This window comes from Orycteropus afer, unplaced genomic scaffold (assembly GCF_000298275.1).
Source record: "Orycteropus afer afer isolate SDZICR_OR568_19922 unplaced genomic scaffold, OryAfe1.0 scaffold00084, whole genome shotgun sequence".
Taxonomy (NCBI): domain Eukaryota; kingdom Metazoa; phylum Chordata; class Mammalia; order Tubulidentata; family Orycteropodidae; genus Orycteropus; species Orycteropus afer.
In genome coordinates, this window is record NW_006921671.1 from 6,389,239 (window position 1) to 6,412,241 (window position 23,003).

Consider the following 23,003-nt stretch of genomic DNA (forward strand, 5'->3'; position numbering starts at 1 on the left):
ACCCTGAAAGAAAAAAGTTTTGAACCAAGAATTATATATCCAGCAAAATTGTCCCTCAAATATGAAGGTGAAATTGGGAGATTTCCAGATAAGCAGAAATTAAGAAAATTAGTTAAAACCAGACAAACCTTACAAGAGATGTTAAAGGTAGTCATTTAGACAAAGAACCAACAACAGTAAACAACAAACGATGATTAACATACATGATGACATAACACAGAAATCAACCCAGTTATAGAAATATTCAACTAAAATAAACTTATAAGACTGTAAAGAGGGAACCAGAGACATGAATTGATAAATGAGGATAACTATAAACCAAAATATGGCATAAATAGTGTAGTTACATTATTTCTAAATGGTGAGGAAATCAAGACAATTTTGAGATAGGACAGTCAGTTTTAAACCTGGGAAGAAAATAATAAATTACAGGGTAACCTCCAAGGAAAATGATAAACCTTTTCATCAAAATAAAAATGAAAGCACAAATATTTAGCAAATGCTAAAACAAAGCAATGAAGGAAATGATAACACGATTCATAAACAAAATAAGCTCAGCACAGAAAATGATATTGAACAAAGAAATCAGTAGCACCATGAGAAAACATAACAAAATGACATCAATAAATTCTACTTGTCTATAATTACACTGCATGTGAATGGATTAAATGCACCACTCAAGAAAGGGAAAGTTTCAGACTGCATAAGAAAACATGACCCATCAATATGCTGTCTACAAGAGACTCCCTTTAGACACAAAGACAAAAATAGACTAAAAATCAAAGGTTGGCAAGAGATATATCAAAAAATGGCAACCAAAAAAGGGTAGGAGTGGCAATTAATAAATTTATAATAAAATAGATTTTAAGACAAACACCACCATAAGAGACAAAGAAGGACATTATGTAATGATTAAAGGATCAACTGAACAAGAAGACATAATCATAATATCTACACACCCAATGAAAGAGACCCAAAGTACATAAAGTAGACTTTAACAGAATTGAAATAAATAAATAACCGCACAGTAATAGTAGGGAACTTTAATACACCACTTTCAATGAAAGATGGAACAACTGGAAAAAAACTCAACAAAAATGCAGAAGAACTAAATAATACGATCCACCCACTTGACCTCATAGACATCTACAGAGCACTTCACACAACAACAGAAAATATACATTCTTTTACATCACACATGGATAGACCAGGATAGACCATATGTTAGGCCACAAAGCAAGCCTCAATAAATTTAAAAACACTGAAATACTGCAAAGGATCATCTCAGATCACAGTGCTATAAAATTAGAAATCAACACTATGAATACCAATGGAAAAAGAGCAAACACATGGAAACTAACTAACACCCTCCTCAAAAAACAAGGGCATTTGGAAGCAATCAGCCCTAGGACACGATGGCCCTTGAGACCAGAAGAACTAGATGGTGCCTGGATGCTAATGCCAACCATTTAGGAAAAGACCAAATCTGGACATCCTGTATAGAGTAGGAGGAAAAATGTGGAACAAAATCCAAAAACTGAATAATGACCAGAATTACTGGTCGGAGGGAGTCTGGTGAGACCCCTAATACTCTGGCTCTGGAATACATTCTGCACCTGGAATAAAACTCACTCCCAGGGGATGGCTCTCAGCCCAACAGTTAACAGGATTTACATGCAGCAACCCAGGGTGACGCACCCACATACTCTATGGAACTACATCCCTTGGAGCAATAGACCATGGGGCACCAGAAGGGCAACATTCACATGGAGGTAATGCAGAACAAACAGATGTGCATAACTATGAGGGGCACAGGGAGAGGGTTACTGGGCAGGGAGAGGGAGACTGGGTTAGGGGTGGGCATGGTAAATGGAGTGTGAAACTAAATGTACATGTAACATTGAATGTAAAACAAACTCTTAAGAAAATGACTGGGTAATAGAAGAAATAATAAATGACATTAAAAAATTCCTTGAATCAAATAAGAATGAAAACACAACATACCAAAATTTTGGGGGTACCGCAAAAGGAGTGATGAGAGGGCAATTTATAGTAATAGATGCACACATCAACAAAGAAGAAAGAGCCAAAATCAACACCTTAACAACATTTCAAAGAATTAGAAAAGGAGCAGCAAAAAAAAAAAAAAAAAAAAAAAAAAAAAATTATAGTCACCAGAAGAAAAGAAATAATAAAGATTCAAGCAGAAATAAATGAAACAGAAAGTAGAAAGGCAATTAAAAAATCAACTAGAAGTTGGTTCTTTTAAAAGATTAATAAAATCAACAAATCACTGACAAACTTAACAAAGGAAAAGGAGAAGACGCAAATAATGCGAATAAGAAATGAAAGGGGTGATGTCACAACAGAACCAACAGGAATAAAAACAGTAGTATCAGGATACTATGAAGAACTGTACTCCAACAAATTTGGAAACCTAGAAGAAATGGACAGATTTCTAGAAACATACTACCTACCTAGACCAACAAAGACTGAGGTAAAAAATTTGAACAGATCCATAACAAAAGAAGAAATTGAACAGGTCATAAAAAAAAATTATCAACAAAAGAAAGTCCTGGCCCAGATGGTTTCACTGGAGAATTCTACCAATCATTCAGAGAAGAGCTGACACCAATCCTACTCAAACTATTCCAGAATACAGAAAAGGATGTAATCCTCTCAAATACTTCTGATGAAGCAAGCATAACCCTGATACCAAAACCAAGCAAAGACACCACTACAGAGGAAAACTACACACCAATATCTTTCATGAATATAGGAGCAAAAATCTTCAACAAAATCCTAGCCAATAGACTCCAATAGGGAGTTCTGGTAGCATAGTGCCTAAGGCACTTGACTGCTAACCAGAAGGCTGGCGGTTCAAACCCACCAGCCACTCCTTGGAAGGAAGTTGGGCAATCTACCTCCATAGTGATATTGCCTTGGAAACCCAAGGAGGGGTTGCTATGAGTCAGGTCTGACTCAATGGCACATAACAACAACAACAAAGACTACAACAACATAAAAAAATAATACATCATGACCAAGTGGGATTTATACCAGGTATACAATGATGGTTCAATATTAGAAAAACAATCAGTGTAATCCATCACATAAGTAAAATAAAGGAAAAGAATCACATGATCATATCAATAGATGCAGAAAAGGCACGTGATAAAATCCAGCACCCATTCCTGATAAAAACTCTCAGAAAAATAGGAATAGAAGGGAAATTCCCCAACATAATAAAGGGCATACATGCAAAATCAACAGCCAACATTATTCTCAATGGAGAGAGACTGAAACCATTTCCCTTGCAAACAGGAACCAGACAAGGATGCCCTTTATCTCTACTTCTGTTCAACATTGAATTAGAAGTCCTAGCCAGGGCAATAAAGCAAGAAAGGGAAATCAAAGACATCCAAGTTGGTAAGTGTGGTGGTTATGTTTTTGTGTCAACTTGGCTGGGCCTGGTTACATGGCTGGTCAGCTGGTGGTAGTTATTCCCCATGATGAGACTGGCAATCAACTCCATGGTGGGATCTGCTACAAGCAGTTGAGTAGCTGCCTTTGGGATGTGTTCTGCCTCCCATACATAAAGAGAAGCCTTGGGAATGGTCTCTAGCCTATGGCACGCTTGGATCCCGCATGTAGCTGTGTCATTGCTCAGGAGCCTGCTATGCTCTGCCAACCTTACACTGGACTTAAGTTAATGGCCTGCTGTGTGGTTTGGTAACATTGGGACTGTGCCTTTTTACTTGTCAACCTTGGGGCCTCTCAGCATCAGCAGCCAGCAGCTGTCTGAGTGAAGAAATGCCTCTAGCTCCAGTGGGCCAAGAGCAGAAGGCCGAGCTGGACCCCAAGGTTGAGGGGCTTTCACCCAGCCCCTAGAGCCTGGCACTTTGAACTTAGACTTAAAGCCTCCAAATTGTAAGAATAAACTCCTGTATGTTGAGGCCATCCCATTTGTGGTAAATTTCTTGTCAGAGAGGAACTAGGTAACCAGAACAGTAAGAAAGAAGTACAACTATCCTTATTTGCCAATGGTATGATCTTACACATAAAAAACCCAAGAGACTCAGCAAAAAAACTGCTGGAACTTACTGAAAGATTTAGCATAGTGGCAGGATAGAAGATCAACATACAAAAATCAGTTGGATTCCTCTACACCAGGAAATAGGTCTTTGAGAAGGAAATGAGGAAATCAATACCATTTACAATAGCTACCAAAGAGACAAAATACTTGAGAATAAATCTTACCAGGAACAAAGAAAACTACAAAAAACTACAAAACACTACTTGAAGAAACTATTAGAGATCTACATAAATGGAAGAACATACCATGTTCATGGATAGGAAGATTGAACATTGTGAAAATGTCAATACTACCCAAAGTAATCTATACATTCAAAGCAATACTGATCCAGATTCCATTAACAGTTCTTCAAAGACATGGAAAAGCCAATCACTAATTTTACTTGGAAAGGAAAGAGACCTTGGATAAGCAAAGCATTACTGATGAAGAACAGCAACAAAGTAGGAGGTCTCACACTCCCAGATCTCAAAACCTACTATACAGGCACAGTTGTCAAACCAGTCTGAGACTGGTACAATGACAGACACAGAGACCAGTGGAACAGAACTGAGTATCCAGAAATAGATTCATTGACCTATGGTCAGCTGAATTTTGACAAAAGGCCAAAATGAATTAAAAGGGAAAGAGATAGTCTCTCACAAATGGTGCTGGTAAAACTGGAGATCCATTTGTAGAAAAATGAAACAAGATCCATACCTCACACCATATCCAAAACTAACTCCAGATGGATCAAAGACTTAAGTGTGAAACCTAAAGTTCAAAGAAAAAATAGGGGCAGGCTTAGGGACCCTAATTTATGGCATAAATAGACTATGAAGTATAACCCAAGATGTACAAACAGCAGAAGATAAACTAGATGAATGGGACCTTCTAAAAATTAAATTCTTATGTGCACCAAAAGACTTCTCCAAAAGAGTAAAGAGAGACCTACAGAATGGGAAAAAATTCTCGGCAATGACATATTGTACAAAGGACTTACCTCTAAAATTTATAGAAAACTCTAACACCACAACATCAAAAAGATAAACAATCCAATTAAAAAGTGGGCAGAAGATACGAACAGACACTTCACCAAAGAAGATATTCAGGCAACCCACAAACACATGAAGAAATGTTTGTGATTATCACCCATTAGTGAGATGCAAATCAAAACAACCATGAGATACCATCTCACCCCAGCATTAACAGCAAAGTCAACAGGACAGAAAATAACAAATGCTGGTAAGGATGTGGAGTGATTGGGACTCTCAAACATTGCTAGTGGACTGTGACATGATACAATTACTGTGGAAATCAGTATGGTGATTTCTTAAAAAGTTGGAAATAGAAATACCATTTGATCCAGAAATCCCATTACTAGGTACATATCCTAAAGATGTGAGGTGGGGCACAAATAGATATATGTACACCTGTGTTCATTTCTGCACTCTTCACAATAGCAAACAGATGGAAACAACCTAAGTGCCCATCAACTGAAGAATGGATAAACGAACTGCGGTACATATACACAACGGAATACTATGCAACTCTAAAGAATAATGTAGAATTTGCAAAACACCATGTAATGTGGATGAACTTGGAGGGCATTATGCTGAGTGAAATAAGTCAATCACAGAAGGACAACTACTGTATTAATCCACTACTGTAAAAAGTCAAGGAAAGGTTTATACATGGAAGGAAACTTTCTTTGTTGGTAACCAGGGATGGGAAGGAAGGGGAGAAAAAATTCTTAGATAGGTTGGGGGGGGGGAATTATCTATCTATCTATCTATATCTATCTATATATATATATATTTGTTGTTGTTGTTATGTGCTGTTGAGTCAGACCCGACTCACAGTGACCCCTCCTTGGGTTTCCGAGGCAGTATCACTACAGAAGTAGATTGACCCATCTTCCTTCTGAGATTATCAGTGGTTACCAAAGTTAGGATGGATGGGGAAAGGGGAAACTTTTGTTTGTGGGGCACTGAATTTATGCTAATGGTGGTGTAATATTTTGGAAACATAGCAACAAGGGTGGCATGACATGAAAAATGCCATCAATCCATCAATGTTCCTGAGCTGTAAACATGGAAGTTGTTATGTTGCTGAATGTCTTGTGTATGTTTTCACCACAATAAAAGTAAAAGTAAAGTGTAAAAAAAAAAAAAGAACAAGAAATCCCACAGGTATAGCTATGAATCAGAATCAACTTGATGGGAGTGAGTTTGGGTTTTTATCAAGAGGTAGAATGTATTTTCCCATTCCTTGATTGAATTCAGCTATGTGATAGTCTCTGGCTAAAAGGATGTTAGCAAGTTGTATGCCTTTAAGTTGATTCTGACTCACGTGACAGAGTAGAACTGCCCTATAGGGTTTTCTAGGCTGTAATCTTTATGGAAGCAGATCACTAAGTCTTTTTTAGTATAAAGGTGCTGATGGGTTTGAATTGTCAACCTTTCAGTTAGCAGCAAAGTGCTTAATCATTGTGCCACCCAGGCTGCTTAAGACTTAAAAAAGTGTTTGCACTTATTCTAATTTTACTCCTGTGTCTTGTCCATTACTATGAGGATAAGTTTGGCTAGGCTGCTAGAGGTTGAGACATATGCAGCCAGTTGTTCCCACATATGTGAACAAGCACAGCCAATATCCACACAGCTACCCAGCCATGTTCAACTGATTCCAAGTGTATAAGCAATGAATGCTTAGTGTTGTATGTCACTAAAGTTCTGTGGGGTTTTTTGTTTTGTTTTATTTTTTAAATCCTGCATTATTGTCACAGCAGGTAACATATAAAAACCAGGTAATGTCATTGTTTTCTTCTGCTGGCAAACTTGGTCAGAGTACTTCTAAGTATAAAAATGGTATGCCATAATATTACTCACAAAATCATTTTAAAAAACACTTTAAAGCAATTGAAGAATTTTAAGGAACTTATATATTATCTTAATCAATAATGACCTGAAAAACTTGAGCTCTGCTAATAATCTCCACCATTTATTGAATGCAAGTACTGCTGTGTTAAATTTACATGATCTTGTTTAATCTTCACAACACCCTTATGAGATAGGTAATATTGTGCCAAGCTTACAAATAAAGTAACTATTTATCTTAAGTCGAAGAGCCAACATACCAACTCCATCCAGTCTTTCAGAACTCCATAGTCTACAAGCTACTACCTGGACAACTTTAAGCAAAATTTGAAATCCTTGAAAGGATTTTTAGCTTAGAGCTCAATCCTATGTCCTTGTTATAGCTGAGATGAAGTCGGTTACTACTGGCCAAGTGTTTATTAAGGTTAAAAAACAAAAGGGTGAGGTAGAAGGGTCCAACTGTGTCTAGAAAATTGGAAGTGTTCATGAAAGATGAAATAGAAGCTGATGGTAAAGTATATTGCTAATCATCCAACATCTTCACTTTTAGGTTATACCAATGAGCAAGGAGCTCTGGTGGTGTACTGGTCAAGGCATTTGATTAGAACACACCAGGCACTCTGCAGAAGAAAGATGATGCAGTCTGCTTCCATAAAGATTTACAGACTTGTAAACCCAACGGGGGTCACTCTGAGTTGAATTGGCTGGATGGCAGTGAGTTTGGTTTGGTTTACGTCAATTAGCAATTGCCATCGAGTTGATTCTGACTCATGGCAACTTCATGTGTAGTGGAGTAAAACTGTGTTCTATAGGGTTTTCAATGGTTGATGTTTTTAAACGTAAATGGCCAGGCCTTTCTTCCAAGGTGCCTCTGGCTATACTCAAACTTCCAACCTCTTCAGTTAGCAGCTGAGCTCATTAACTATTGACACTAAGGTTATAGTACTCATAAAAAATATTCCTGGCCCATTCTTTAGGTATTCTGGGAAATAGTAACCTATTAACTATTCTGCAGAGTCAGCAATCTCTGAAAATAAGCCGGAATATTACCATACTTATCTATGATAGTATGAGATAAATATTTTTATAACATTTAAGAATTGAAAGCTTTCACGAACTCTGCTATAAAAGCCTAGCTCTGCCTTAAGATATAAAGATGAGATAATTGATTTTTCAAAAATGTTTCCAAGAATATGCGGTATAATTATGATCTATGGCTCAAACCTAAATTGATGCTAATAGAAGACTGGCTTCAAATAAAGAAATTTCCTAACATATATATGTTATTATATTGTTGTGTTGTTATGTGCCATCGAGTCGGACCTGACTCATAGCGACCTCTCCTTGGGTTTCCAAGACAGTATCACTACAGAAGCAGATTGCCCCATCTTCCTTCTGAGGAGTGGCTGGTGGGTTTGAACTGCCAGCCTTCTGGTTAGCAGTCAAGTGCCTTAGGTACTATGCTACCAGAGCTCCCTATTATATTGTTAGGTGCCATCAAGTTGTCTGTGACTCCTAGCAACCCTATATACAACACAATGAAACAGTACCCAGTCATAAGACATCCTCACAATCTTTGCTATGATTGAGCCCACTGTCACAGTTCCTGTGTCAATCCACCTTGTTGAGGATCTTCCCCTTTTTTGGTGACCTTCTAATTTACCAAGCATGGTATCCTTCTCCAGGGACTGGTCCCTTTTGGCAACATGACCCAAAATATGTGAGATGAAGTCTGGCCATTCTTGGTTTTAAAGAGCATTCCTGGCTATATTCATTTCAAGATGGAATTTTTCGTTCTGGCAGTTCATGATATTTTCAGTATTCTTCACCAACACCATGTCCAAATGCATCAATTCTTCTTTCGTTTTCCTTATTGCAATGTAGTAAATTATATTTGGCAACATGACCCAAAATATGTGAGATGAAGTCTGGCCATTCTTGGTTTTAAAGAGCATTCCTGGCTATATTCATTTCAAGATGGAATTTTTCGTTCTGGCAGTTCATGATATTTTCAGTATTCTTCACCAACACCATGTCCAAATGCATCAATTCTTCTTTCGTTTTCCTTATTGCAATGTAGTAAATTATATAGTGTGGCTTTTCTAGCCATAAGTCTTTGTAAACTTCATGGTGCAATTTGCTGTGAGCAACTGAGTAGCTCCTGATTGTTAAAGTTATCCACCTGGGGTATTTCTGTTGGAAGCAGCACAAAGTAATTTTCTGGGAAGTTCACTCTCTCTCTCAGGTGTATAGAATTCTGGTGTTGGGATTGGTTAGTTTGCCACTCTGCCAGGCTCAAAAGGAGCCTTTCTAGAGGCAGAAGAAATCTCTCACTGCCAGCTGGGAGATGCAAGAGACACGAGAGACATGCAGTGCTGGGAGAGAGACTGAGAGAGACTGTGGGCTGAGAGACAGCGGGCTGAGAGAGACTAAGTGTGTTCCTGAACGTGAATTGTAGCCTGTTGCGTCTCTAATAAACCCCCAAATCTGTGACTTCTGTGTGGCCACTGCAGCGAATTATCAAACCCAGTAGACAGGTGGTGGGTGCTACAGGAGGCATCGTTGGTGTCAGGGTTGATGAAAGGGCTAGAGGGAGGCAGCATATCTGGCTTCGCAGGAATAGACCCTGGGCTACTGATGGTGATTCTGTCTTCCTCTTGTGGGGTTAGAGGAGGTCAGAAGATGTGGCCTTCCTGCCCCTTTAGCACTTATTCATTGTCTAGCTTTCATATGCATATGAGGTGATTGAAAATACCATGGCTTGGGTCAGGTGCACCTTCTTCAAAGTGACATCTTTGCTCTTTAACACTTTAAAGAGGTCTTTTGCCACAGATTTACCCAGTGCAATATGTCATCTGATTTTCTGACTGATGCTTGCATGGGCGTTGATTGTGGATCCAAGTAAAATGAAATCACTGACAACTTCAATCTTTTCTCCACTTATTATTATGTAGCTTATTGGTCTAATTGTCAGAATTTTTGTTTTCTTTTTGTTGAGGTACAATCCATACTGAAGGCTATAGGCCCTGATCTTCATCAGTAAGTGCTTCAAGTCTTCGTCACTTTCGGCAAGGGAGGTTGTAATCTGTGTATCACAGGTTGTAAATGAATCTTCCTCTAACCCTGATGCTGTGATCTTCACACAGTCCAGCTTCTCAGATTATTTGCTCAACCAACAGTTTGAATAAGTATGGTGAAAGGATACAACCGTGATGTACACTTTTCCTGATTCTAAACCATTCACTATTCCCTTGTTCTGTTCAAACAACTGGCTCTTGGTTTAAGTACAGATTCCTCACGAGCACAATTAAGTGTTCTGGAATTCCTATTCTCTGCAATGGTATCCCTAACTTGTAATGATGTACACAGTCAAATGGCTTTGCATAGTTAACAAAACACAGGTAAACATTTACTGGTATTCTTTGCTTTCAGCCAAGACCCATCTGACATTAGCAATGATATCTTCTTGTTTTACATTCTCTTCTGAATATGGCTTGAATTTCTGGCAGTTCCCTGTCAATTATTATGCAGCAACTGTTTTTGAATTATTTTTAGCAAAATTTCACTTGAGTGTGATATTAGTGATATTGTTTGATAGTTTTTACATTGTTGGTTCACCTTTCTTTGCAATGGGCACAAATATGGATCTCTTCCAGGAGGATGGCCAGGTCACTGTCTCCCGAATTTCTTGGTGTAAATGTGCTGCGTCCATTTGCTGAAACATCTCAATGGGTATCCCGTTAATTCCTGGAGTCTTGTTTTTCACCAACTCCTTCACTGCAGCTTGGACTTCTTCCTTCAATACCATTGGTTCTTGATCATATGCTATGTCCTGAAATAGCTGAATGTCAACCACTTCTTTTTGGTAAAGTTACTCTGTATTCCTTCCATCTTCTTTTGATGCTTCTTATATCATTCAATATTTTGCCCATATATAAGAGGAGATCTGGTAGCTCAGTGTCTAAGGCACTTGACTGCTAACCAGAAGGCTGGCAGTTCAAACCTACCAGCCACTTCTTGGAAGGAATGTTGGGCAATCTACTTCTGTAGTGATAGTGCCTCGGAAACCCAAGGAGGGGTTGCTTTGAGTTGGGTCCAACTCGATGGCACATAACAACAACAACAACAACATAGAATCCTTCAATATTGCAACTTGAGACTTGAATTTTTTCTTCAGTTCTTTCAGCTTGAGAAATGCTGAGCGTGTTCTTCCCTTTTGGTTGTCTAATTCCAGGTCTCTGCACATTTCATTATACTTTACTTTGTCTTTCTGAGTCACCTTTTGCAATCTTCTGTTCACCTCTTTTAATTAATCATTTCTTCCACTTGCTTTAGTTACCTTCCATTCAAGAGCATATTTCAGAGCCTCTTCTGACATCCATTTTGCTCTTTTCTTCCTTTCCTATCTTTGTAATGACCTTTTGCTTTCTTCATGATATTCTTAATGTCATTGAACAACTGGTCTGGTGTTTGGTCATTAGTGTTCAGCAATTAAAATCTATTCTTTAGATGGTTTCTAAATTCAGGTGGGATATAATGAAGGTCGTATTTTGACTTTTGTGGATTTGCTTTACTTTTCTTCAATTTCAACTTGAACTTGCATATGAGCAATTAATGATCTATTCCACAGTCAGCTTCTGGCTTTGTTCTGACTAATGATATTAAGCTTCTCCATTGCTTCTTCCACAGACGTAGTCAATTTGATTCCTGTATATTCCATCTGGTGAGGTCCACATATATAGTCACTATATATGTTGTTGAAAAAGGTATTTGCAGTGAGTAAGTTGTTGGCCTTGCAAAATTTTATATATATCTATCATATATCTACATATATGATATATATCATATATAAGGAGCTCTAGTAGTGTAGTGGGTAAGGCTGCTAACCAGATCAGTGGTTCAAATCTACCAGCTGTTCCACAGGAGGAAGATGAGGCAGTCTAATTCTGTTAAGGTTTACAGCCTTAGAAACCCAATGAGGGTCACTATGAGTTGGAATCAACTCGTTGGCAGTGGGTTTATAACATATATACCAAACCAAACTCACTCCCATTGAGTTGGATCCGACTCATAGCAACCCTTCCTTGGGTTTCTGAGGTGGTATCACTACGGAAGCAGATCACCCAATCTTCCTTCTGAACCACCAGCCTTCCGGTTAGCAGTCAAAATGCCATAGGCACTATGCCACCAGAGCTCCTATAACATACATATAGGTGTGTATTTACGTGTATAAATTTCAAGCTCCATACAGGTACAGAGCAACTTTTATTTTTTAAACACTTGAGACAGAAAAAACATCAAAAAGTTTAACTCATATCTTTTTACTTAGCAAAGAGTATAAAATTGTGATTAATCATTAAAAATTTATATAGCCTAAATCTTGTATCATGAGCAGTTAGAGAAGAAGATGTGAAACTAGAAAAAAAAAAAATCAGAATGCATCTGATGACTGGCAGCATTTTTCTTAGTGGTACAACTTAAAATAATGGCATCTCAGATTCCATACGATATAGACAGATGCTACTTGACCATTTTAAAATTTGCATGGTAACATTTTTGCTCAATTAGTAAGCAGGTTTTTTTTTTTTTTTTCTTTTTTAAATACAGGCCAAAAGTCATTTTCATATTCAAATCCTGTTAAATTTTTATCGATGTTCTCAGGGAAACAAGAAAACTCTTCATTTCACTGTGCTTGGATTTACATTCAAAATTCATTTATCTCACTGTTCTGAATCTTTGTTCAAATTAAGTTCAGTTTTTCACTCAAGGTGAGATCTAGAAGAATAATATATAATAGGAACTTTTAGAATCCCCTCATATAACCTTCCCCTCAAATTGTTAATGTAGAAGCTGTTTAGAAATTAAAAAGTGATAAATTTTATTCTATCCAGAGGCATCTTGGAATACCTAATTCCAACCTATCAGCCATTGAAAACCTATGGCGCACAGATCTACTCTTGACACACACAGGGTTGCCACGAATTGGAACCAACTTGACGGCAAGTAGTTTTAGTAACTATTCAGAAGAGATGAGTCTTAAATCAATATGAAAATTATTTGACTAACATATTAAGGCAAAGAAAACTAAGCAGTTAACTTATAGAGTATTGGTGCAAACTTGGAGACATCTGCCTGGTTTCTGCCAAAATTGAAAATGTGCATACCCTTAAATTCACAGATTCCACTTTTAGGATTTTATACTGCAGATAGCTCTATCTTTACAAGGATGTGAACATATATATATACTATATATTTATTGCAGGACTTTTTTGTGATAGTAGAAATCAGTAAATAGCTTAAACAGTATTAAAAAAAAGAAAGAAAGACTGATTAAATGAAGTATGGTAGAGCCATATGTGGCATCACTTAATATTCAGCCATTAAAAAGAATGAGATTGATGTGTAAGTGCTGACACAGAAAGATGTTCAAGATAAACTGAAGTGGGGAAAAAAGCAAGTTGATTTCTTTCCTGCTCAAGCCTTAAAAGCTTAACACCTATCTTTGTAATTCTAAACACACAGGACAATATATAATTATGTTGTTGCTATGTGCTGTCAAGTCGGACCCAACTCGTAGTTACCCCTCCTTGGGTTTCCACCACCAGCCTTCTGGTTAGCAGTTAAGTGCCTTAGGCACTACACTACCAGAGCTCCTTATATAATGTATAAATCTATTTATTTTAGAAAACCAAACAGGATGCATGCATTTATGAGTGAGGGAGGGAAGGTATATGTGTTCAAACACATGTGTATGTATTTCTGTAAAGATTAATAAAAACTACTCAATTTTTCTACTGGCGAGTGAGAATAAGAATGTTTTTTATTTTAAAACATTCTGTTCTACGAGCATTTGTTTTATGTATTTTTTGCATAATAAAAATAAAGAAGTCAATATTTTGATGGTGTTTACAATAAATAGAGATAAATCTCTTAGGCATTTCCTCCAGATTTTGGTTTTATTCATAGGGACAGAAAAAATCCGTAAGAAGAAATAAAATCCTATTAGTCTTCTAAGTCAATTTTTATTATTAAAGCTTTATTTTACATTGATGTATGCTTACATATATGCTTGTAAATATAACACACCTACACATATATTGATATGTTATCTACAGAGAGTAGGCTTTGTATTTGTAACTAGTAACTCAAACTGTATAGGAGAACAGCATTCTCTGTGTCAGACACAACATGGGAAGTTTTATCTTGAGATATATATTAAACTATATAATATTTTTACTTTAGTAAAATATACACAACAAAAAATTTGCCATTTAAACCATTTTCAAGTAAACAATCCAGTGGCATTAATCACACAATGTTGTGTAATCATTACCACTATTTGTTTCCAAAACATTTTCATCACCCAAAACAGAAATTGATATATGTAATTTTGAATCATAAATATATGTTAAGTTATTAAAGACACTTTTAAGTTTGATAAGTGAGTTTCTATTTTAAAATACTTTTATATTAAATCTGTTAGTTGGGCATTTTGAAAATATATATAATATATCCAGACTACAGAACTTCCCAAACTAAAAGACTGGGGTTACTTACCAGGAATTGGAATTCCCTGACTGAAAATTTACTCCACAGATCCACATATTTTGGATTTATTCCCATGTACCACCTCAAGGAACCGGGAGCTGTTAAATGAGAATTTCCAGAAGGTTGGCACAACCTTAAGGCATGTGCCAAGTGCTGGTTGATTCCCCTTCTGTGCAAGCCTTAAAAGCTGAACACTTACTGTCTTTGTTATCTAGAGTTACTATAACAGAAATACCACAAGCGGATGGCTTTAACCAACAGAAATTTATTTTCTTGCCGTTTAGAAGGCTAAAAGTCTAAATTTAGTCACTGGCTGTAGGTGAATGCTTTTTTTCTTCTTAGGGTCTGAAGGAGGGTCCTTGTCTCTTCTGAACTGTTGATGTGCCATCCTGCCATTTCTCTCTCCCTATGTTAGCTTGTGTTTAATCTCTTTTATATCTCAAAAGAGACCATCTCAAGATACACTCTACATTACTCCTGCCTCATTACTATAACAAAGACAATTCTGAAATATAACCACAGTAATAGACTTAGGGATTACAACACATATTTTTGGGGAACATAAGTAAATCCATAATATTTCACCCTTTGGCCTCTGAAAACTTATGTCCTTGCCCCATGCAAATACATTCACCCCATCACATCATCCCAAAAGTCTTAAATGAAGCCCAGGTTCAAAACTGCATCATCTGAAGCATCTAAATCATATATAGGTGAGACTTTAGGTGTATCCCATCCAGGGGCAAAATGCCTCTTCAGCTGTGAAACACTGAAATCTAGACTACAAGTTATCATTTGGTGGAACAGATACACGGTAGATATTTGCATTAAAAATGGGAGAGATTAGAGAGAAAGATGGGATAATAGGCACTAAGCAAATATAAAACCCAGCAGAATCATTTATGATAGCTCTCAAGGCTTAAAAACAATCCTCTGCTCCCCGAGACTATCCAGGCAATGACCCTGCCTTCCAGACTCTAGATGTTGGCCATGCTCTCTGGATTAGGTTGGAGGCCCCTCAGCCCTGGGCTTCAGCTCCACCTTCCAGGCCCACTGAGACAGTAACTCTCCTCCCTTGCGTTTGGTTGGTCCCATTCTCCTAGTCCAACTGAGTGGCAACCCCACTCCTAGGCCCTAGCAGGCTCCGTGGTTTTGCCACTTGGTCATGGCAACCCTGACCCCTCAGCTTTGGGCAGTGGCCCATCCCTCTGCCACACCTTAAAGGGAGCCCACATTCTAGTACTGAGTTAGCAAATATCTGACTACTTGAATTCTAGGAAGCTGTGGCTGAACCTTATGAGATCCAGGAGTGCATGGCCCTACCTTCTAAAACCCCAGAAGCCAGGGGCCCACCCTTCAAGACCTAGGTAGCTCTGCTTCCCATCCTCCTTCCAACAGTTCTGTTGATGTCCGAGCTGCACCAGGGATGGATCTTTTCTTTTCTTGGAGGAACAAAGATGTAGCTCCTTCAGCCTGTTTCCTGCCTACAGAATTCCAAGAGGCAGACAGTGTTCTCTCTTTCTCTCACTCCTTCTGTCAAAGCTGATGCTTCTTCTGCTGTGGGAATTGGTTAGATCAAACAGTCACAGGCTTAATCTCTTTAATTAAAGATTGTATAGCCTCATCCTTGGTGCAAATTCTAGGACACATGTCCTTAGTTTGTACAAAAGAATTTTCCAAATCTTTAAGTTTTGTTTGCATTTCGCCCAGTTTATGTTTAAGTCCATCTCTTTGCTGTCACATTTTACTAAAAGTGGTAAGGAAAAACTATGTGGTCCTTTTAAGAGCTTGGTTAGAAATCAGCAGAAGGCAAACTAAACAACTGGGTTTAACTAAAAATTAAACTTGGAAGTGAATTAAAGGACTTTGCCAAAAGAGTAAAAAGAGAACATACACACTGGGAAAAAACTTTTGGCCATGATATATCGGACAAGGGACTAATCTCTAAAATTTATAGAAAACTTCAAACCCTCAATAGCAAAAAAAACAATATAATTAAAATATAGGCAGAGGACAAAACCTCAACAATAAAAACCCAAAAAAACTCCAATTAATAAATGGGCAGAAAATGTGAAAAGATAATTCACCAAAGAAGATATTAAGGTAGCTAACACATGAAGAAATGCTTGAGATTATTAGCCACTAGAAAGATGCAAAGCAAAACAAGGTATCATCTCATCTCAGCATTAACAGCAAAGTTCAAAAAGAAAGAAACAACAAACACTGGTGAAGGTATGGAGAAAATGGAACCCTCATGCATTGCTGGTGGGACTGTAAAATGGTGTGACCAGTGTGGAAAGTGGTATGGTACTTTTTTTAAAAGTTGGAAATAAAAATACCATCTCATCCAGCAATACCACCACTAGGGAAATAAGAGCCATGACATAAACAGATATATACACATCCAAGTTCATCATAGCATTATTCACAGTAGCAAAAAGATAGAAACAACCTAAGTGCCCATCAACAGATCAATGGATAAACAACTATGGTACATACACACAATGGAATACTTCACAATGTTAAAGAATAATGATGAATCTGAGAAATACCACGTAACATGGATTCATCTAAAGGATATTATGCTGAGTGAAATCAGTCAATCACAAAAGGACAAATATCATATGAGACCACTACTGCAAAAAGTCAAGAAAAGGTTACACACAGAAAGAATTCTTTGAAGGTTTCCAGGGGTGGGTGAGGAAAAAAGAGTAAGTCACTAACCAGAGGGTAGACAAGTATTAAGTTCGTTGAAGGGAAGGCAATATACAATACGAGAAGGTCAGCGCAAAGTGATCAAGGCAATGTAAGATGCAGAAAGGAGCACAAGCACAGAAGTCAACAAAGGTGAATACTATTACATACAGAATCCAATGGTAACAGTAATAATAAACTGCAAGTGGAAACATAGGCTGACATTCAAGCTGAATAGAGGTGAGAAGGTGGGAATGGGACTAACCCCATGAACAGAGGTTTGACAGAGGATATCTCTACATATGTATTTATATGTGCTGCAAATATATCCATGAATATGGCAGAGTACGCAAGAGGCAAAGCTATGAAAACTTCTTAGTCAAAACACTTTGAGGGAATGAGTCACTAGGCATGGGGGCTCAGGTCCATACTCTTGGGGAACATTAAAGTATACTGGCACAACAACAACAACAACAACAAAGTTTAGTCATATATCCAAGTTTATCACTTACAAGTTCTACCTTCCACCAAGCATCTGAACATAATTCAGACAAGTTCTTTGCCACTGTAAAAAAAGCACTACCCTTCCTCCATTGTCCAATCACGTTAATAATATTATTTAAAGCATCACAGAAATACATTTAATATCCCCAATGCTAGCAACATTCTGTTGTTGGTATCGTATGTATTCTCTAAGATGGTAGAGACTTTTTCTACAACTCTCTTTACTTCTTTCTGAGCCCTCACCAAATTGCCTTTGATGTCCATAATCCTGTAAACAATCTCTTCAAAGCAATTTAGGCCTTTACTGTCAGGCACTTTAAAACATTCCAACCTCTAGCCATTCCCCAGTTCTAAAACCACTTCTACGTTTTAGATATCTGTGAAAGCAATACTTCATTGCCAGTACCCAATTCTTAGCTATCTAGTGTTGCTATAATAGAAACACCACAAGTGGATGGTTTTAACAAACAGAAATTTATTTTCTCACAGTTTAGGAGGCTAGAAGTCTGAATTCAGAGCATAAGTTCTAGGGGAAAGCTTTCTCTGTTGGTCCTGGAGGAATGTCCCTATTTCTGCTTCTGGGCAATCTTCACGTGGTTTCTTTGCATTTCTCTTCCCCCTCTCTCTTTGCTAGCTTGCTTTTAATCTCTTTTATATCTCAAAAGAGACCGACTCAAGACAGACCCTACACTAATCCTAGCAAAGACAATCCATTCCCTAATGGGATTATAATCACAGGCACAGAGGTTAGGATTTACAACGCATATTTTTGATGGATATAATTCAATCCATTATACCCACCTTTGTAATTCTAAACACACAGGGGAGGATATGCTTATGAGTATAGCTCTTGAAAGGGCATTACCTAATCAAAGAATTCCAGTTACCAGTGGGAATACTTAATTTCTCACTTTTATTCTAACACAAATATCTACTTTTTTAGAAACTGAAAGCAGTGTCAATTATTCATAAATAAAAAATATAAGAAATACTTACCTTAGAAGCTATAATCGTTATAGTGTCACACGTTTCTTACCTTGAGCTTGCAGTTTTCGTAGCAATTTGGCATCTGTGTTATCTAAGAATTCAGCACTGCCAACATTTGGAGGTCGACCCTTTCGCCGTCTCATTCTGGATTCCTCTCTTGCTCGCTGTCTATCTGGATTTGGTGGTCTTCCTCTACGACCTTCCATTGCCCTGATCCGGGGAATGACATCCTCTTCTTTCAAAAGACACCACTGCATTCCCTTTTAATTAACATTTTATAGAAATAACATATTACAAACAAAACTTAAATGAGAGATTAGTAGTAAAAAAAAAAATGTTAAAATTCACAGACACTTTGTAATTTATAAAGCTGGTATAAACTTTAGGAATTTTATTTATGTAGATTTCTAAGTATTTATGGCTTTTGGCATATAGATATATATACATATCTCAATCACCATATCTGAACTATAATGAGCATAAAGTTGAACAGATACTTGAAAATATTAGGACTTGAAAATCTATGGACTGTTTTCATGGGTTAGCAGATCAACCAAAACATTAGGCTACCTAAATTATGGATCAGAAGTTTCTCTTTACAGAATATTATAACTAATAAATGAAGAAGGGATGTTAGAGTTAGAATATCAGCATTTTGTAATATCTAATGAATTTGTGGATCTAAGCATTGAACTTCTGTGGCTGACTACATCACCAAAAAGAAAGAAATCAGGGAGACATTATTAGCCCCCTGGTGGAGCCTCATTACCATCTTGGCCCCAAACCAAATCAAAACTAAATGTGTCAACCCCCTAAATTTTAACTACCATAATTTTACAGGTAAAATGGGGTAAGGAGTGTATGTTAAAGCACAAAGCAAAATCCAGTCCATGGAAAACCTTACAAATGACCTCATTTATTCACCAAATAAATTTTGAGTAAAAAATAATAGGGAAACATTAAAGGAGTCTTAATGGATACACCAGAGAATCCCAATGTGGATATTTTATCTGGATATTGACTCAAATAGACAAACTTATAACAATTACGACAATTAAGAGACAACTCAAAGTTTGAACAATAATATTCGATGATACTAAGAGAGTATTATGTTTTGAACTGTGACAGAAGTCCCTGGGTGGTGTAACAGTTAAGATGAAACTGAAATGTTGGTCATTCAGGTCCACACAGAGGCACCTGAAAGAAAGGCGTGGTGATCTACTTGTAAAAAACCTTGAAAACCCTATAGGGCACAGTTTTACTCTAACACACAAGAGGTCACCATGAGTCGGAATCAACTTGACAGCAGTTGGCTAGTTGGATTAAAATGTGGTCACGGTACTGTGGTTTTGTAGAAAACAAGAGTCCCTATGTTTCAGAAATGCAAATTGAAACATTTACAGAGGAAATGATAAGAAGTATATCCACTTCTCATCTATCAAGGTTAGCTTCCAAAGACCAGGTCATTACATGAAAATCAGCATTATGCAAAAATAGAAGATGACTACATCATTACATAACTGCCAGATTTCATCACTTCAAAACTGGCAAACCACAGAATAATGGCCCATCCAAATTCACTCATAACCTTAACCATCACAGACAGAGTTACTCTCACCTTGCAACTCAGCATCCTTCACTGCCAGAAGCAGATCATTAATATGCAAAACAGGCTTTTTTGTTTGTTTGTTTTTTTACTATTGTCATTAATGCAAAATGTCAGATAACAAGATAGTCAATAAATGAGAAGCAAAACCAAACTCATTGCCATCAAGTTGATTACATTTCATAGCAATCCCCAATGGGTTTTCCAAGGCTGTAAATCTTTACAGAAGCAGACTGCCTCATTTTTCTTCTATGGAGTAGCTGGTGAGTTTGAATTACAGACCTTAATAAGTGAGGAGTAGGAAGGAAGGTTGGGCAATCTACTTCTGTAGTGATACTGCCTCGGCAACCCAAGGAGGGGTTGCTATGAGTCAGGGCCAACTTGATGACACATAACAACAACAGGTGTATAAGAGCGAGCTCTGATGGTGTAATGCCTAAGACATTGCAAACCCACCAACCACTCTGCAAAAGGAAGACTGGGCAATCTACTTCCGTGAAGATTCACCACCTCAGAAACCAAAGGGGGTTGCTATCAGTTGGAATTGACTCGATGGCAGTGAGTTTGTTTTTTTTTAATTAGGTGTATAAGATTTGCTTAAAAAAATTGTGGGTGGGGAGCAGTAGATGGGATATATGTAAAATAATATGCCTATAATGATAATTATAAAAGCTAGTGATGAAGGGCTTTTTGTTGTTGTTAGCTACTGCTGAGTCAACCCTCAATTCATATTGATCCCATGCACAACAGGATTGGACTGTTATGGTGCATAAAGTTTTCACTGGCTGATTTTCAGTTAATCTTAGTCTAGAAACTCCACTGAAATTTGTTCAACATCATAGCAATACATAGGTCTCCAATGACAGATGAGTAATTGCTACACTTGGAGATTGCCTGGGAATCAAACCCAGACCTTCCTCACTGAAGGTGAGAACACTAGCACAGAAGCACTACTAGTGTCTCTAGCATATGTATTTGAGATTTCCAATTATTAGCTTCCTGATTAAGACACACACACACAAACATAATGGCAGATCTGGTTTTCGTCTCTCCAGACTGTACCATTCAACATAAATAGTTATGTTATATCCTCTTATTTATACTCCAAAGTAGGAAGATATCGCAGAGGCATTCTATTATTTTTATTATTATTATTACTATTATTTAAACAGTTAAACCTTTTGGTGTGAAGAGTAATAAAAAAAATTAAATGTGTTTTTCTCAAAAAAGAATCTTGAACTAGGAAATTTAGTTTGGACCATTTCAGGCAACTAAACCAATCAAAATTTCTTGAGTTGCATTTCACACCATGGTTCCTAACGTGGGACAAAGAGTCTATGGATATTTCAGTTAATGGCTACTAAAAATACAGACACTTCTTATGCTGTCAAAATGGAAAACAGCAGTATCACCACATTCCAAGCACTGTGCTTTGTTTAAGGTACTCTGAATAAATTATATACCTTAAAGTGCACAATTGTTGTTGTTGTTGTTATGTGCCGTCGAGTCAGCCCCGACTCATAGCGACCCCTCCTTGGGTTTCCGAGGCAGTATCACTACGGAAGTAGGATTGCCCAACCTTCCTTCCGAGGAGTGGCTGGTGGGTTTGAACCGCCAGCCTTCTGGTTAGCAGTCAAGTGCTTTAGCCACTATGCTACCAGAGCACTACCTTATATGGTGGAATTTACTGTCCCGGAAGGAAGGTTGGGCAATCCTACTTCCGTAGTGATACTGCCTCAGAAACCCAAGGAGGGGTCGCTATGAGTCAGGGCTGACTCGACGGCACATAACAACAACAACAACAACACTACAATAGAGGGAATTGAGACAGAGTGAAGTTAAATAATTTATCTCAGGTACAGAGACATCAAGGAATAGACCTGTGATTCAAACCCAGGACTGTGCTCCTAACCACTATATATACTTAACTGATGTTACAAAGTTGTTCTTATACTTAAAGTGACTGATTATAATATGCAGTCATGAAAGCATAACCAAGATTATATCAAGGAAAGATTGTGTCAGTAAAAAACTAATCACATTTCTATGTTAAAAATAGTATCTATACTAAGTCCTTTCAGTAATACTCATGTTAAAAATAATTTTAAAATTCTGAGAAAAATAAGAATTTTTTAATGAGGTTTCAAATTAAGTCAATAGAAAAAATACTTGTACCACTGTATTATTAGGCTATAAACCACTAAGAAGGAAGCTATCAAACAGTTTTATGCTCATCAGCATGGGAAGCTTTTGATTAGTTTAGGTTTGCATTTTTCTGTTATACTTGTAGGTACTAAGGCAGCATGCATCACATAAATTGAAAAATATAAAAGTGACATTTTTGACACTTGGAGGAGAAGACTAATAAAAGTTTGTAAATGAATCTGCATTCCATTTTTAAAGTATCTTATTAATAACAAAATCCCTTTTTGGCCAAGATTTAAAAGGCTCTATCAACTTCTTAAGTGCTTACTCACTGATCTGCAGTGAACACTTTCCCTTGTACCCTCCCGAGAGGGACCGGGTCTCCGGGCGCAAGGTAAGCACGGGCGTAGCACAGAGTAGCAGGCCGGAAGAGCAAGAGAAAGGGGTAAAACCCAGGAAGCCAAAGAGAAGAGCAAACAGCCGAAGGGATTAGGTGAGGAGGGGAAACTCAGGTACGCCCAGAGTAGCAGGCCAGAAGAGCAGAAGAAAGGGGAGTAAAAGACAGGAAGCC

The 23,003-nt window shown here is 37.5% G+C and overlaps 1 protein-coding gene across 1 annotated transcript in view; it reads right to left on the reverse strand.

The window, feature by feature from the left end:
* BAZ2B (bromodomain adjacent to zinc finger domain 2B) overlaps window positions 1–23,003 on the reverse strand; it is a 240,788-nt gene that overhangs the window by 100,510 nt on the left and 117,275 nt on the right. The window contains exon 12 of the mRNA XM_042781069.1: window positions 18,731–18,941. Coding sequence (XP_042637003.1) covers window positions 18,731–18,941 — 211 coding nt within the window. The remainder of the gene's footprint in view (window positions 1–18,730; window positions 18,942–23,003) is intronic.